This window comes from Silurus aristotelis (genome assembly GCF_946808225.1).
Source record: "Silurus aristotelis genome assembly, chromosome: 18".
In the NCBI taxonomy this organism is placed as follows: Eukaryota; Metazoa; Chordata; class Actinopteri; order Siluriformes; family Siluridae; genus Silurus; species Silurus aristotelis.
This window is the reverse complement of record NC_139591.1, coordinates 9506642-9521812: the sequence shown is the minus strand read 5'-3', so window position 1 is coordinate 9521812 and position 15171 is coordinate 9506642. Positions and strand designations below refer to the sequence as shown.

The window sequence follows — 15171 nt, the reverse complement described above, 5'->3', positions numbered from 1 at the left end:
AAGAGCCATGCTTTAATAACATTAACCCTTTATTTCGCACTTTTGAATTCAAGAATTTAAACAAGCTTTAAAACCGATACTCAAAAATAAATGATAATTTTCTTTGAACTAAAGGGGAGTTTCACAAGCTCACATTATGTAGCTCATATCAGCCTGAAGTCGCTGAAGTGATTTCCATTTTGCTTACACTCCTCGAATGGCCTCTAAATCCTGAGGCCTGTGATGCAATTTCCTGCCGGTAACGATCACTGGCTTTCAGTGGAACCAGTGGAAAGATCGCACACAAAGACAGGAAAGGTGTGGCATCCTTCTTTCTTTGTGTTCTTAATGGAGCAGCTCAGAGATGTTCAATTAGTATCAATACATTGCAATTTATTATTTAATTAAAGCCTGTCCTTATTAAACATGTTTATAAACTCATGAACTCATTTACAAAATAGGAGGATCTTGAAAATGATGCATAAATTATCCATTTCATTATCCATTTATCTCGGGCCCCATTTGATATTTGTAAGTCCTTGAAATTGTCTCTTTAAAGCCTGCCTGTCTGAGAACTCTGGCTGCGAATATAAATCATCTTCTGCTTCTGATAGCTTCTGCAAAGAAAGAAAATCATCCAGTTCTCAGTCAAAGAAACAGATTGTCATCATATATACAAAAACGACATCTTTGCTAGATTGTGATTAAGATGTTGACATTCACGTTGGTCAACAAAAAAAACCAATGCATTATAAAAGAGTCTTACCTTAAGCTCCTCCTGCCTCCTGTAATAGTGCATCATCATACGTTTTTGCTCCTCCTCACTGACCAGAGGCTCACGTGCTGGTGCCCCCTGACCTCTCTGAAGTAAAGGGCAACAAAAACATTACGATAAGGCTTTTTGATCAGATCTATTCATTCAGTTATAAAATAGAGTTATGCAATACTATATGAAATCAGTATATGTGATAAAATTAACATCTAAAATTAGAAGGTAACACAGTAACTTAGGTCAGTGCTCACCTTCTGAATCTTCACCAAAATTTTGGTTTTCTCATTTTTTCCAATGTAATCTTGCAGTTTTTTGTCCTGACGCAACTCTTTCGCTGCCCACCAAAACTGTGCTTCTTTCTCTGGGATCACCTGTAAAGAAGCCTGCAGGATATTTTGTCCATAAACAAATCACTGTAGTCAAAAACTCATATTTGTAATGTTTCACAGATGAAGAAATGAAGTATAATACACATTGTCACTATTAAATACAGACTTTCATCATGAAAAAATGTAGATTCTGAATAGAATAATAGATTTAGAGTAAAAAAGTGCTTTAAACTTTTGTGTATTTTCTACCAGTGAAATTAAAAATAGTTCACAGGCTTTCTGACACCTAATTAGATTAAGAAGAGTAAAAATATCAGTTCAGAGTGGTAACAGCTGACTTTTTTTTTCTTCTCAAAATATTGGTCACACAACCTGTGTTCCTGCAAGATCTTCCTCATTTTCCAACTCCATTCTGATAGGATCATGAGGCGGCAGGCCCATTGGGTAAACGATCATCACTGCTCCTCGAAGCTGGTCTAGGGCCTCTTTTACCATGTCCATGGTAACACACACATTCGCCTGCACTTGTTTCTTTAAAGCAAAACAAAATACAAACAGTATAAACAGTATATAACCTTTGCATGCTAAAAGCATTGTTTAGCCCAAAACTTACCTTTGAGATCAGTGCTTTGGCTTCTTCTGCAGTCTTCATCAAAACATTCTTCATTTTTTCACTGGGTGCTGAAGTGAGAGAACCACAAAACTAATTTCAGCTGCTGGATGTAAATGCACAAAAGACTTAAGCAGCAAAAGGTTTTACCGTGTCCATTCCTGCGTCCGATTTCATCCTTTTTGAACTCTGCTCCTCCGCTTGGGACGCATTTGTCTTCCCATTCATCCCTTAACTTCAGATCTGTGATCTGCTCATCGGTCAGGCCTTGCATGTTGGGGGGAAGCGTGATGCCATGATCTGCAAGTTCAGGAATCTCTGGAAAAAACACGTGCAGAAAGTACAGATTTACTATTACTAGCTCAAAATCAGTGATTCCTATTCCTGCTCCATCAGTACATTTCCCTTACACGTTTCAGTATCATCCAGGAAGGATCTGACGACTAGCTAAGAAATCTGAAGGTGCGTGTAAGCAAATCACAACAACATAATACACAGGGCATGCTGATAAGACCAGAGTTATTGCTTATTGCCCATCTCTCATTGCATGAAACAGTGTGGACTTACCAGAGCAAATCCTGTCCACCTTCAGTCTCCCGTTGTAGATCTGAGTGACCTGCTGAATGAGCTGCTCAATAGAAACATCGACGGTGGTGTTGAACAGAAACTGGCTCTCATCTCCGCGTTTAACGTGAATCTGCACCATGACTGCAATTGTAATGAAACAATCTGGAAAATTCTGCAAAAAATATCAAGGGATTTAATGCGGACACTGCGATTCTCTAAACATTCAAGTACTGAAACAAGACTAAAGCGCGCGCTGCTTGTTTGTCTGCGTTGCCATGGTACCTACAACACTTTGATCCCGCTGCTAGAACTTTCTTTACTATTTCTGCTTTAGCATTGCTAACAATCGCGAGCGTTTTAAAGTGATGACCCAATGCATCAAGTTAAATATGTATAAAATAAACTACAGGACATTTTATTTGCATTTGCAAACCAATATTGACCAAAAATATGCGCAGTAGCACACGAACACTTACCTTCTCCACATACACACGGGCAACTTCCGTGTTCTGTGACGTCAGAGTAACAGCAACGGCCGTATATTGTTGTATAAAGGCGCTCTTTAAAATTATTTACCGTAATTACAGACCATTTACAACAGGATTCCCCCGAATTTTATAGTTATGGTTTCCATTAAATGTAAAATAATTTCACAGAACAAATACTTTCCCAAAAAACTTTGATTCAAACTATAGAATTGTGTACCTCCATATTTATATTTGTGCAGTCATTCAATTATAGATACATTTCATTTCTGAAATTATTCCTATATTATTTAACACAAAAAATGGCAGAATCAGAATTGGAAATAGCTTTATTACCAAGAATGCTTACACATACAAGGAATGTGACTTGGCTTCAGGAGCTTCCAGTGCAAAAGTACAGACAAAATGTAACAAAATAGTAAACCAGACAGTTAAATAATGCAATATATACAGAATAAAAGTGTTGTTAAATAAATGTACAGCTGTTATTTACAAGTGCTCAGTTTACAAATTGGACCATTTGGATTCTAGGTAAATGTGTCAGTTATGATGGACAATGTGTAGTTATGAACATTTTAATTGTTCATGCTGAGTATAGAGGAAAAATGTTTTTTGTGCCTGGCTGTTCTGGTGGACGAGGCTCTGTAGTGCCAACCAGAAGGCAACAGTTCGAAGAGAGAGTGGGCTGGTTGTGTGGGGTCCAAAATGATTTTCTTAGCCCTTTTCTCCACTCTGAATAAGTAAAGATCTTAGAGATTGGGCAGTGGGGCACCAATAATCCTCTTAGCAGTCTTGACTGTCCGCTGTAGCCTCTTGATGTATGATTTGGTAGCTGAACCAAACCAGACAATTATAGATGTACACAGGACAGACTCAATGATGGCCGAGTAGAATTGTTTTAGCAGCTCCTGTGGCAGGTTGAATTTCCTCAGTTGACGAAGGAAGTACAACCTCTGCTGGGCCTTTTTAGCAATGGAGTCAATGTTATTGTCCCACTTCAAGTCCTGAGAGATGGTGGTACCCAGAAACTTGAATGACTCCACTGTTGTTACAGAGCTGTTCATTCTTTTTCTTTTTGCACTACGACATTTTCAACTCTGGACTGTCACTTTAACTCTGGACTTGCACAGCACAGTGCACCTTATACTTTATACCACACCATACCACACACGGACACTTTAAGAACAATTACATCAACCACCTTAAATTTTTATTGTTTTACTGTTTACTGTCATAAGCATACCATGTATATACACTTCCTGTCTGTAAGCAGACTCGTCTCAATCCTGGATAAGGCCGAAGACTGTGGATATGAGTTTGCCCAGCCTTACTATCCGCTGCCTGTCTGTCAGGAAGCTGGTGATACACTGACAGATTGGGGTGGGCACAGAGATCTGAGTCAGTTTGGCTGAGAGAAGGTCAGGAATGATGGTATTAAAAGCCGAACTGAAGTATACAAACAAGATCCTTGTGAAGGTTCCAGGTCTGTCAAGATGTTGTAGTATATAATGCAGTCCCATGTTGACTGCATCATCTGCAGACCTGCTTGCTCTGTAGGCAAACTAAAGGGAAATCCAGTAGAGGTCCAGCAATGTCCTTCAGGTAGGCTTGTAGCAGTCTATCAAATGACGTCATGATCACAGATGTGAAAGGTCAGTAATCATTTAAACCAGTGATTTGGGGTTTTTTGAGGACCGGAATGATCACGGAGCATTTGAAGCAGCAGGGAACCACACACAGCTCCAGTGATCTATAAAGATCTGAATGACGATAAGGGTCAGTAGGTCAGCCCAGACCTTTAGGCAGGCATGTGAAAGACCGTCTGGGCCAGAAGCTTTTCTAGTCATCTGTCTTCTAAAGACTCGTTTCAAATCCTCTACAAATACCTTAAACGCAGGTTGAATATAGAGGGAGGCAGGACGGGGTGTTACGGGGGTAGGTGAATGTGTAAAGTGCAGATCAGATGGGGTGGGTGGTAGACTGGGCTTTTTATACTGACAGTAGAACACATTCAGATCTTCAGCCAGTTGTTGATTCTCCACAGACTGTGGGGGTGGTGACTTGTACTTAGTGATGTTCCTCAGACCAGTTCATACTGATGCTGGGTCATTGGCTGAAAACAGTTTTTCCAGCTTTTCAAAGTAGGTTTTTTTTTTAGCCAATCTGATCTCCTTTGTTAGTTTGTTCCTGGCCTGGTTAAACAAGATTTTATTCCCACTTCTGTAAGCATACCAGTGTTTTGCATCACATACCAGTTTCACGCTATGCAGTTTTCCCATAAAACAGTAAATATAATATATAATGTTTAATATGCATATTACTATTATACAAACATTTTATTATTTGAATTATATAATGAAAATGTAACTTACCATTAATTATTTATTTTTTTTATAAAACACCCTGCAGACCAGAAAAGCCAATATAATTAAAAAATGTTATTCTTTGTGTGCTTCCCAGTACCAAACGATCCATAACCCAGTATCAACATGGTGGTTGTGGACTCCTGATGTAACAGATTTTCATTTGGGTTCCCCTTTGGAGACTGGTTCCTCTTAAGTTTTCTTCCTCATTTATCTAAGGGAGCTTTTCTTTGCCACAGTTACCCCAGGCTGCTCATCAGAGATAAATACACATAATTCACTTTAATTCCTAAATTCTGTAAAGCTGCTTTAAGACAATGTCCACTGTGGAAAGCTGTATAGAAATAAACTTGAAACTTATTCTTTAAATCTATTTGCATTTAAGTTTTCAAGGTTTTGCTTAAACTCATTCACCTCATGAAACAGGCATAATATAATAATGGTGAATCTATTACAAGTGTAATAATTAATTTTAGTCTCCACGTTGAGAATTGTATGTCTACAGACCTTGAGAATCACCCAGTATACTGTCTTGTACTGAATCAAATATCAAAAACTACCAGTACACGTACATGAATACATTTACATTTATTATTGCATACGGACAACAACAATTATTCCATACATGTGTGCAATTTGATATGAACTTAAATCACAGGTTGAATGCTAAGAAACTAAACTGCAGTCATGGTTTGTGGGTATACCACTAAGTTAACAGTTAACAACACAAGGATCTCTACTACTGAGCTAAAATTACAAACGTCTATCACAGAATGAGTTAAAAGTTACATATTTGCATGATTTTATTTTATTTTATTTGATTATTAGCTGAATACAACCGAACAGTAAATATAATGCTATTATTTTCCAGTGGTTACATTATTTCCAACAGCTGAAATAAAACAAAGCTCAAAATTTCCCATTCAGTCAAATTTAGGAAGGGTTTCAATTTAGGACTCATCCAATAATGGCCATCTGCTCTACCTTAGGGGAAATATTCAAGTTTTGCAACAACTACATACTCTGGAAAAAAGAAGTGAATAGAAAGTGTGAGAAGTGAAGTGCAAAAAGGTATAGTTTTTCTGTAGCCTACCCACTGTACCTGCATGATTAACGTCTGGTCACGAAACAAGCCCTCCATATTCAATGTATATGTACATAAATTCAGATTCATACTAAAAGTACATGACATTCCACACACACACACTCACAAAAGTCAAACTGTCAAATACCATGACACTTCAATGTGTCACATATGAGGTGGCTTGCTTGTCTCCCATACCCTTTGTCCCGTCTGATTTCCACATTTTATTTTACCACAGAATGCCCTCGTAATATGTATTTAAGAATTAAAACTTATTCAGTTATATCTAACGAATGACAGAAATGTGAATACTGCCCTTAGAGCAGTACTAAGACCATCACTTTAACAAAGGAAGAAAGCGCTGTAACCAAACACTCCACGAGTAAAATATATTAATCCAGAAATGCTAAGAAAAAATCAACAGCAAATCACCAGATCGAAAGCAATACAGTATGGAATGCACAGAAAGTAACAGGACCTTCAAACTGATGGTGACACCGATTTGCACAGTGATGGTAACCAACAACACCAGGTAGGAGGTAAATGCTAATCATATAAGCAACATGTAACATATATTGTCATACTGTGCGTGTTTAGACATGCTCAAAGGCCCTGTTTGATTCATTCCGAACAAGGAGAGTGGATGCGCACAAACAGCTAGATAAGCTTTCCAAACAACAAAGAACCTCACCCTATCAGCACAGACGTACACAGTGCATATATGCAGACAGAGATCACTCACTATGACATGGCATTATTTTTCTCACACAAAGAACAAAAAGAACCACATTCCCAGTGAAACTGAAGTAAAGTACCAACTCACTGTGAAATTAAAAGTTGTGAGATTAAGTACATGTAGCCTGCTGGTATGGTCAGGGTCGCACACCTTGGCTTCAGAGACTAACACCAGAAGTCACTAAAATAAGCACATTCATTAAATGCACAGCGGTTCTGTTGAACACTTTGGATTATGTGAAACAGAAGCATAGGAAATCCACGCAAGGGCGATGGCAAAGGGGAGGGCACACAGCACTCATGCCAAAAAACCAGATACGTGTTCTGCTTTTTTCAAAAGGATTAGAGCATTTCAGTGCAATACCAGTATGGCAGGTACTTATTACAAGCAAATATATATAATATTATATACTATATATACAGTAGTCTAAAATGTGTGTGTATATGTATATATATATTTTATATATATTTATATATAAAATATTATATACACATTTTAGACTGTTGTACACATTTTAAACCACATTGACGGCTACGTAATACTGATATCCACAACTTATACACTTGAGCATGTTGGTATAGAGATATAAGAACACAGGAAATAAGTGGCTGTTTGTAATTAGAAAAATGATCAGTGTTACACAGTAATGCATAACATGGATATGCACCACCCCTTTTTTTTTGGAGGGGGATAACAGATATTAAATGTAAAACAGACTGATCATACATTCATAATTAAAGAGAAATCATAACAAGGGGTTACAGAGTCACTATATGCTGTAGCTTTTTTTTTTCACTAAAATTCCAGAGGCCATATTAAAAAGTCCTCTCCACCCAAGAATCTAAATGAAACACTGTGCATTCAAGAGAGATATCACTGTAAATAACCAAACAAAATGATTAAAAAATGCATAAAAGTAATTGTATTTGAAAATCTGACTGAGAAAAAAAAGAAAATATTGCACAGAATTTCACACACGTGTATGTACCAATATATTTCTAAATATGGAGACAGATAGAAATATCAGAACGGTCATATTTACTCTAGGTCTGCTCTGGGTTGCGTGACTGATTTATCCCTGTAAGAGAGGCATGACTTAAACAGCACACTTGTGTACAAACCACACACATAAATAAGGAATCTCTCTAGAACACCCCCTTCTCACACACAAGCACACACACACACACACGCACACAACCATCAGTAGAACATTACAATATATATTATCTTTCCATGAAGTCAGGAATCATTGGGTTTCTTGGGGTTACATTAACATTAGTCCTGCCTGGCACAGGAGGGGGCAATGTTGGCAATGTGGGTGTGGTAAGGGAAGCCCAGTTATTGAGAGAGTCCAAACCAGAGGTGGAAAAGCTGCTTTGGGGCTGTTGAAATGTAGCACTAGCAGGCAAAGGAAGCAGTGGAGGTTTCATAATTGCAGCTGATGCTGGAGCTGTTCCTGACTCCTGAAAGCCCGAGTCATCATCAAAGGTCACCCACTGCTTGACTGTGTTTGGAGGCGGTACTAAAGCTGACGGAGGGGGTATGGAGAAGGAGGAAGGCAGAGTTGAGCTTTGATGAAGGGCAGAGGCGGCTCTGTGGAGGCTCGGCTTGAGATCGAAGTCAGGTGTGAGTGAGCGACGCTGCGATGCTGCCATGGTGCTGGTAAATGGGTTGGTGCTGTTGGGTCTAGGTTGGATATCAGGTAAAAAGGGATTTGAAGAGACTGGGAGAGTTTCTTGTGAGCGGGTGCGCGAGGGTGGGGGCGGGGCAAGCAAAAATGTTGTGGAGTCAGGAGTCAGCATTGGGGTAGACTGGGGAAACAATGGAACTGGAGTGGAATTCAGAGATCGTGAACTGGTGGATGAGTTGAAGGAGCTGTGGAGTGAAGAACTTCTAGACAAGGATTGGTTATTTAACCAGGAAGTGGAGGAGAGCGAAGTGGAGGTCAGCGAATCAAAGGGGTCTATTTTCAATTGTGCTTCTCTTTGGATTCCATTTGTTCCATTTGTCTAGAGAAAACACACAGCAACAGAACCAATCAAGACTGACTCTCATCAAGAAAAGACTTAATTAAATCCAAAACCCTAAAATGAAAATAACTGACTAAACGATTGATATAAATATAATCAAATGTGATTAGTCTGTGAGACTTTCCGTTTGTTTACTAAAAAGTACAGCCTCATATACTATGAATTATAAAGTAAAGTACTGTCATATATACATTAAGTACAATTGAAATTCTGCACAGAGGACACTTTCAAAATGGCTGAAACGGAAAACAAATGACAGACAAAAATTGGTGATAAAACTTTCCTTGAACTATTTGTATAACTCTTCGTTTTTCTATATAACCAGTAAACTAACTGGAAAACATTTCTTTAAAAATGCACATTATCAAGAGGTTCAAGTTAAGTTTTTCCCCCAAACAAATACATACTGCTAAAAAAATTATAAATCTAGAAATGGAATTTACAACAACAACTGAAACATGAAGAAAGGGGATAAAAAAAATCAAGTGGAACATGGAGGCCACTACAATGTATGAGTATACACTGGGACGGAGCACTATGGTGCTGTGAGCAGAATGCTGAGGCCAGAACTAGCGTTAAATACCTTTCAACCTGAGGACTGCTTCTGCTTGAGAGAGAAAGATAAACACACATAGACATACCCATAAACAAAAGCAGAAAAGCACAGAATCAGAAACAGTAAAGCTATGAGAGAAGAGAAAGGGTGAGAAAGGGTAAGAAAAGCTAAGAAACCAACAGAAATTTTAAAATAAAACATCCACCCAAAACATCCAGAAGTACTGATGGACCATCTGCATCCTGCAGCAAAACTGGTTACTAATTTGTGTATTTGTTGATTTGGGTAAATATGTAAACAATGCATTAGTTTATTTTGTATAGAAAAGACTTGATGCTGTTAATTGTCAACATAATCAAAGAGCAGCTTGAATAACAGGAATTCACAGATGACGTTTCACTTCAGCAGCGCTACAGTGTTTAAACTGTTAATACAATATTTTTTTCAATGAATACAATATAATTCAATACTTTTTATCCAGACAAACTGATTTCACTTGTGACATGATTTTCTTGGTAAGATAATTAGGGGAAGAAAATTCTAAAAGTCTAAAATAATACAAATTTTTATATATTGAAATATATTTTAGATCTATATTGCTGATTGGCTACATGCAGATTTGAATCTGTGTATCTGAGTTTCCTCTGGCTTTTCAGTGTCCTACCACTGCAAAAAACCTGGCTTAGCCGTGCAAGTTGTGCTGGTGTGTGTCATTATGTGCATTATTTGCATGTTGCCCTGCATAGGACTGGAGAACCCTTCAGAGTGTATTCCTGTCTGGAGTGTGTTCCCCAGTTAGGCTCTGAATACACAGCAACCCTCCCCAGGATGATGAACTTTGAACCTGGTTTACAACAAGAGAGTAATAAAAAAAAAAAAAAACAAGAACGTAGACAGTGGTAGTTTCCTTGCCACTACCAGTCTTTTAGTATGAGATATATTATGACATGTGAATTGCATTAAAAGACATGACTTACCTGAGACTCAGGAGCAGGAGCAGGAGCAGGAGCAGGAGCAGCCTCTTGTGGCAGCACATGGGAAGAGCGGCTACGGGGTGGTGGTTTGGGTGATGCCAGGCCAGGCTGAGGTGGCCTATATGCTCCAGTGCTTGTAGCAGCTGGCTGAGGCTGCGGAGGGGATGCCAATGTTGGTACCATAGGTGGGGGAAGCGCAGGTACCATGGGTGGCGGCAGCGTGGGTACCATGGGTGGAGGCAGCTGGGCCTGTATTGGTGTCCGAATTGGGGAGGAGGCCTGAGCCTGCATTGGAGAGGGCATCTGAGGCCTCATGTTCCCAGGCAATGAAGAAGGAGGTGCTGGAGGGTTAAGAAAAAAACAGGGCCTTTTATTCCCACTATAGTAAACATCCTGAAGGTAGAGGAACATGTACTAGTGGTACCCTTGTTAAGCAAAGATTCATAGGCCAAAGACAAAGATGGATGTTTAGACAGGAATTTTGAGTCAAAAACAAACTAATCTGTAACATTTATCAGACTTTTCTGTTTGCTGCGTTTGTTCACATACCCAGAGGGAGTTCTGCTGGTTTGTTCTGTGCTTCTGGTACAGGTCTCGGGGCTCCAGGATGGTTATCTGGAGTGGGTCGGGGGGCTCCCGGGTGAACCTCAGCTATGGGTCGGGGAGCTCCGGGGTGGGAGGGAGGTGGTGGTGGTCTGGATTGTGGTGGCACACTGATAACACCTGCCCTAGGAGGAATGCTCTGAAACAAAATTTTTTTGTTTTATAACTTTAGCCTGATTTATTGGTGTATTCTTCTGGTATGGCTAAATCCTCTGAACTCAATTTCGGTTTGATCAATAAGCTATTTTATGTAGTCTTTTTCAAAATGTACTCACAGGTCTTGAACTGCTTGGAGCTCCAGTAGCCTGACCTCGTCCTGAAAAACAGGAGGAATCATGCTTACATTTAGAAGATTTGTCTTCCTCAAAGCAAACATTTTTAATTACTTGGCTAAGACCATCCTTGGATCTAGCTTTAGCATGTTCCTGTTACCTCACCCTTTTCCTTGTTTTGAATGCATCCCCACATTTTTTAAGTGTATTATCTTTCTGAGCGTGCTGAAAGCCCGAGAACGTTTTTGAAGTAAAAAAAAACAAACATCTGAGACACTATATGCAGAAACTGCTGCAGTACTCTCATCAAACAGCCATATCCTCCACCCTCTTCCTTTCCTCCCTGACTCACCTCTTCCTGGTCAACAAGGGCCAAACACTGTACTGCCAGATTAAGCTATCTGCCCAAATGTGTAGCCAAAACCATGCACTATTCTTGCATGCAAGAGCATACTCCCTTTCCCATGAAAATTAAATGACTAACAGGGCCAGAATGAGGAAACCATGGAAGAACAGTCACTGATCATTTCATTGAGACCTGTGTACAAACTCAAAATGTAGTAAAAGAACGGACATTTAATCTCTGTGCACTTACTTACCAGCAACATCTGCCCTGGGTAGAGCAGGACTTTTTTGTCCTTTGCAGCATGAAGAAGTAAGTGAATTACCATTAGTCTCAGTTACAAGGTATTCAATCTATCAAATTTAAGCTATACATTTCACTGTCAATCTGTAAAATATCTGTATATGAACTCTTTCTGAGTATTTACCGTATCCAAAAAAACCCTCTATCTATTAACAATGTCACCAAATATGAACACATTAATATGGATGAGAGATGTGGACTAGAGATGTAAATTGAAATAGGGATAGCAATCGACAGAACAAAATAGTCATGTGAGTGCAAGCAAGCGGTCAGAAGCTCTTAAACAAAGATCATATTCAGCATAAAAGTGTGGTACTGCTCCTTGTAATTACATCATCCTTATTAACTGCCTGGTCAGTGTTAAAGTAGTTAGAATTTGTTTGGCTATTGTTTGGGAAATAGAAACAATTAAATTAACTGGACATTATCACCGGCAGGTGCAAATACAAATATCTGCAAGAGAAGGATTTAAAATAAATAAATTCCATAAACATCTTTGCATGAATCCTGTTGTGATGTTACTGAGGCTTGGGAGAAGAAAACTAAATATCAGAACTATATTGGTTTTTGCCACTGTTTTTAGAAGAACGGGAGAGGGGTTTATCTCCTTACTCTTCTTTTGCCTCCCATTAGGGGTCGCCACAGCATATCATCCGTCCTTATACTATCGTCATGAATACTGACTTCTAAATCTGCCACTTTTAAACCAGCTACCTGCATGTCTTCCCTCACCACATCCATAAACCTCCTCCTTGACCATCTTCTTTTTCTCCTTCCTGGTGGCTCCATCCTGAGCATTCTCCAACCGATATAACCTATTTTTCTCCTCTGCACATGTCCAAACCATCTTAATCGTACTTCCTTCACTTTGTCTCCAAAACATCCTACCCATCCTCGTCACTCCCAACAAAAATCTCAACATCTTCAGCTCTGCTACCTCCAGCTCCACCTAATGTCTTTTACTCAATGCCACTGTCTCTAATCCATACAACATCTCAGGTCTCAACACAGATCTATAAACTTTCCCTTTCACTCTTGCAGATACTCTTCTCCACCCACTCCACCCTGTATGCACTCTTTTCTTCACTTCTCTAACACACTCTCCATTACTTTCACTGTTGACCCCAGGTACCTGAACCCCTCCACCTTCTTCACCTCTTCTCACTGCAACCGCACCACTCCACTGCCCTCCCTTTCATTCACACACATGTACTCTGTCTCCAGGCTCTTCTCAACCTGCTCCCTATTCTCAAAATCGCAATATAATCCGCAAACATCATAGTCCATGGAGACTTCTGTCTGACCTCCTTTTTATGTTTATATGCAGCGAACTAGGTAAAACAACAAAAAACAAGAATTGGACAGTGAAAGGCTGGAAAAAAGGTTCTGTTGACAAATGTCCAGCTCGCAAAGAACAACATTGGCAAGTTTTACAATTGGCATTGGTATTTTTAGCTGAACGTTTGAAGAAACGAACTGTCTACTAATTGTAAAACTGTTATTCATGCTGAGAAACGATTTTTCAATGAAAATAAAGTGTAATATCTGTACATTTATATATTTGCTGGTCAAAGTAATTCTTTATACTATTAAATTACTGAATTTGGTGAATATAAACACAAGGAACATGCATGTGTCTCTCAAAATCTATAAAAGACTCGGTGTTTCTAAACCTTTTACAGGCACTGTATGCAAACAAACAATTTTCGGTATAAAGCAGTTGCCAGTTGTTACATCACACTTCATCTAGGCACTCACAGCAGAACTAAGAGGTCATGCACAAATAGATCTGATCTTGAAAAACAAAACAATAAGTAATACTGAATAAAAATTCCTAAATTCCAAAAGTGCATGAACTCTTCATTTCTAATGTGTCCATACACACAATTTAATAAATATAGAAAAGTAATACAGTACTACTTTTTTTGTAATTACCCTTATTATTACTCAAGTCAAGTAGGTTCAAAGGCTCTGCAAAGCCTTGAAACAAGAATTTATATTTCGACAATGAAATAAAAAAAACATTCAGAGGCTGTTTACAGAAGTAATATATTCAAAATGGTAATAATACAAACGGAAATTTGAAAACAGTGACGAAGTGTACAATTGCCCAGTTTTAACACAGGGTTTCTGCAGGTTTCACAAAGTCAAATGCAAGACTTTTTAAGACCTTTATAAGACCATGAAAAATGAAATGTATCTATATCACAACATCAAAAACACACACACAAATATGTTGCTAGAAACTGGCCTAACCAAGCCCTAAATTAAACTTCCCCATAGGTAAAAAATAATCCGTTTTACATTTGTGATACAATCCAAGAGAGATTGTATCCAACCACAGAAACAGAATGAAAGATTTATTATGTTAACTACTTTACCTGAGGGAGGTGGGGGGCGCTGAGGAGGTGCAGGTCTGGCAGGGGGAGCGTTGGGTCGTGGAGGAGGGGGGCGTTTTGGTTCCAGTCCTTGCGATAATGAAGCTCCTAACATCTGATAATCCAAAGGAGTAACTAAAAGAAACAATTGATGACAAACACCATCACCACGAGCATAATCCAAAGCTTTGAGGTAACATGCAGCACTATATAGGCACAGCAAAAGCTTCAGCAGGCTCCTTAAATACTTCCCCATAATAGATCCCTAAAAACGTACAGAACACACATTCATCTGTGGCACTTCTAAAAAAGTTTCACTCTTTACCTTCCTGTTCCCTCCTACATGTGATCGGACTGAGACCACCTTTCAGCCACAGTGGAAAAAGTGAAATCAATACATTTGTAAAAAGTAAAATAAATAAATAACGAAACAAACAAAAACAAATAAATTACATCGGTAGAAATACAACAAATTAACTGGAATTATATAAATAAATAAATCGTATAAAGAAATTCTGTGGATTTTTTTAGTCATGCACATGTTCTTTGTTAAAGTAAATGTTAAGAAAAAAAGTGATCAGCATTTCTGCTTCACCCAACCTTGTGGGTGTCCGGCTGTGCGTGGCGGAGCTCTGCTCGGCCTGCAGGGGGGTGCAGGCTCCCCATGAGTTGGTGAAGAGCACGGGCTGGAGCGCGGTGAGGGTGCTGGAGAAACACCCACATCCATCCCAGCACCAGGTTGCAAGTGCTGGGGAAGAATATCCTCCACCTCCTCATCCACATCGCC

The 15171-nt window shown here is 39.0% G+C and overlaps 2 protein-coding genes across 18 annotated transcripts in view; both read right to left on the bottom strand.

Moving 5' to 3' along the window:
• Nucleotides 1-11: 11 nt before the first annotated feature.
• On the bottom strand, nt 12-7152 carry cfap298 (cilia and flagella associated protein 298). Of its 3 annotated transcripts, none has more exons than XM_083569181.1 (8): nt 7013-7152; nt 2258-2419; nt 1841-2008; nt 1694-1761; nt 1453-1611; nt 1003-1134; nt 746-841; nt 12-596 (listed from the first exon to the last, which is right to left on the bottom strand). In XM_083569181.1, exons 2-8 carry the CDS (start codon nt 2394-2396, stop codon nt 486-488), a joined length of 873 nt encoding a protein of 290 aa, XP_083425307.1. In that variant the 5' UTR covers nt 2397-2419; nt 7013-7152; the 3' UTR covers nt 12-485. The 3 variants fall into 3 exon arrangements, with proteins under 3 accessions (XP_083425307.1, XP_083425305.1, XP_083425306.1); XM_083569179.1 differs by lacking the exon at nt 7013-7152 and adding an exon at nt 2734-2788; XM_083569180.1 differs by lacking the exon at nt 7013-7152 and adding an exon at nt 2734-2779 and having other exon boundaries at nt 2258-2429.
• synj1 (synaptojanin 1) overlaps nt 5679-15171 on the bottom strand; it is a 33943-nt gene continuing 24450 nt past the window's right edge. For 8 of the 15 annotated variants that reach the window (XM_083569011.1, XM_083569019.1, XM_083569018.1 and 5 more), the window contains 7 exons: nt 14985-15170; nt 14388-14519; nt 11960-11998; nt 11364-11404; nt 11035-11227; nt 10489-10826; nt 5679-8934 (listed from right to left, as the gene is read on the bottom strand). In XM_083569011.1, coding sequence (XP_083425137.1) covers nt 8149-8934; nt 10489-10826; nt 11035-11227; nt 11364-11404; nt 11960-11998; nt 14388-14519; nt 14985-15170 — 1715 coding nt within the window. In that variant the 3' untranslated portion in view covers nt 5679-8148. Of the gene's footprint in view, nt 8935-9538; nt 9563-10488; nt 10827-11034; nt 11228-11363; nt 11405-11959; nt 11999-14387; nt 14520-14984; nt 15171 lie in introns of all 15 variants that reach the window. The other 7 variants (XM_083569014.1, XM_083569021.1, XM_083569024.1 and 4 more) reach the window with 4 other exon arrangements.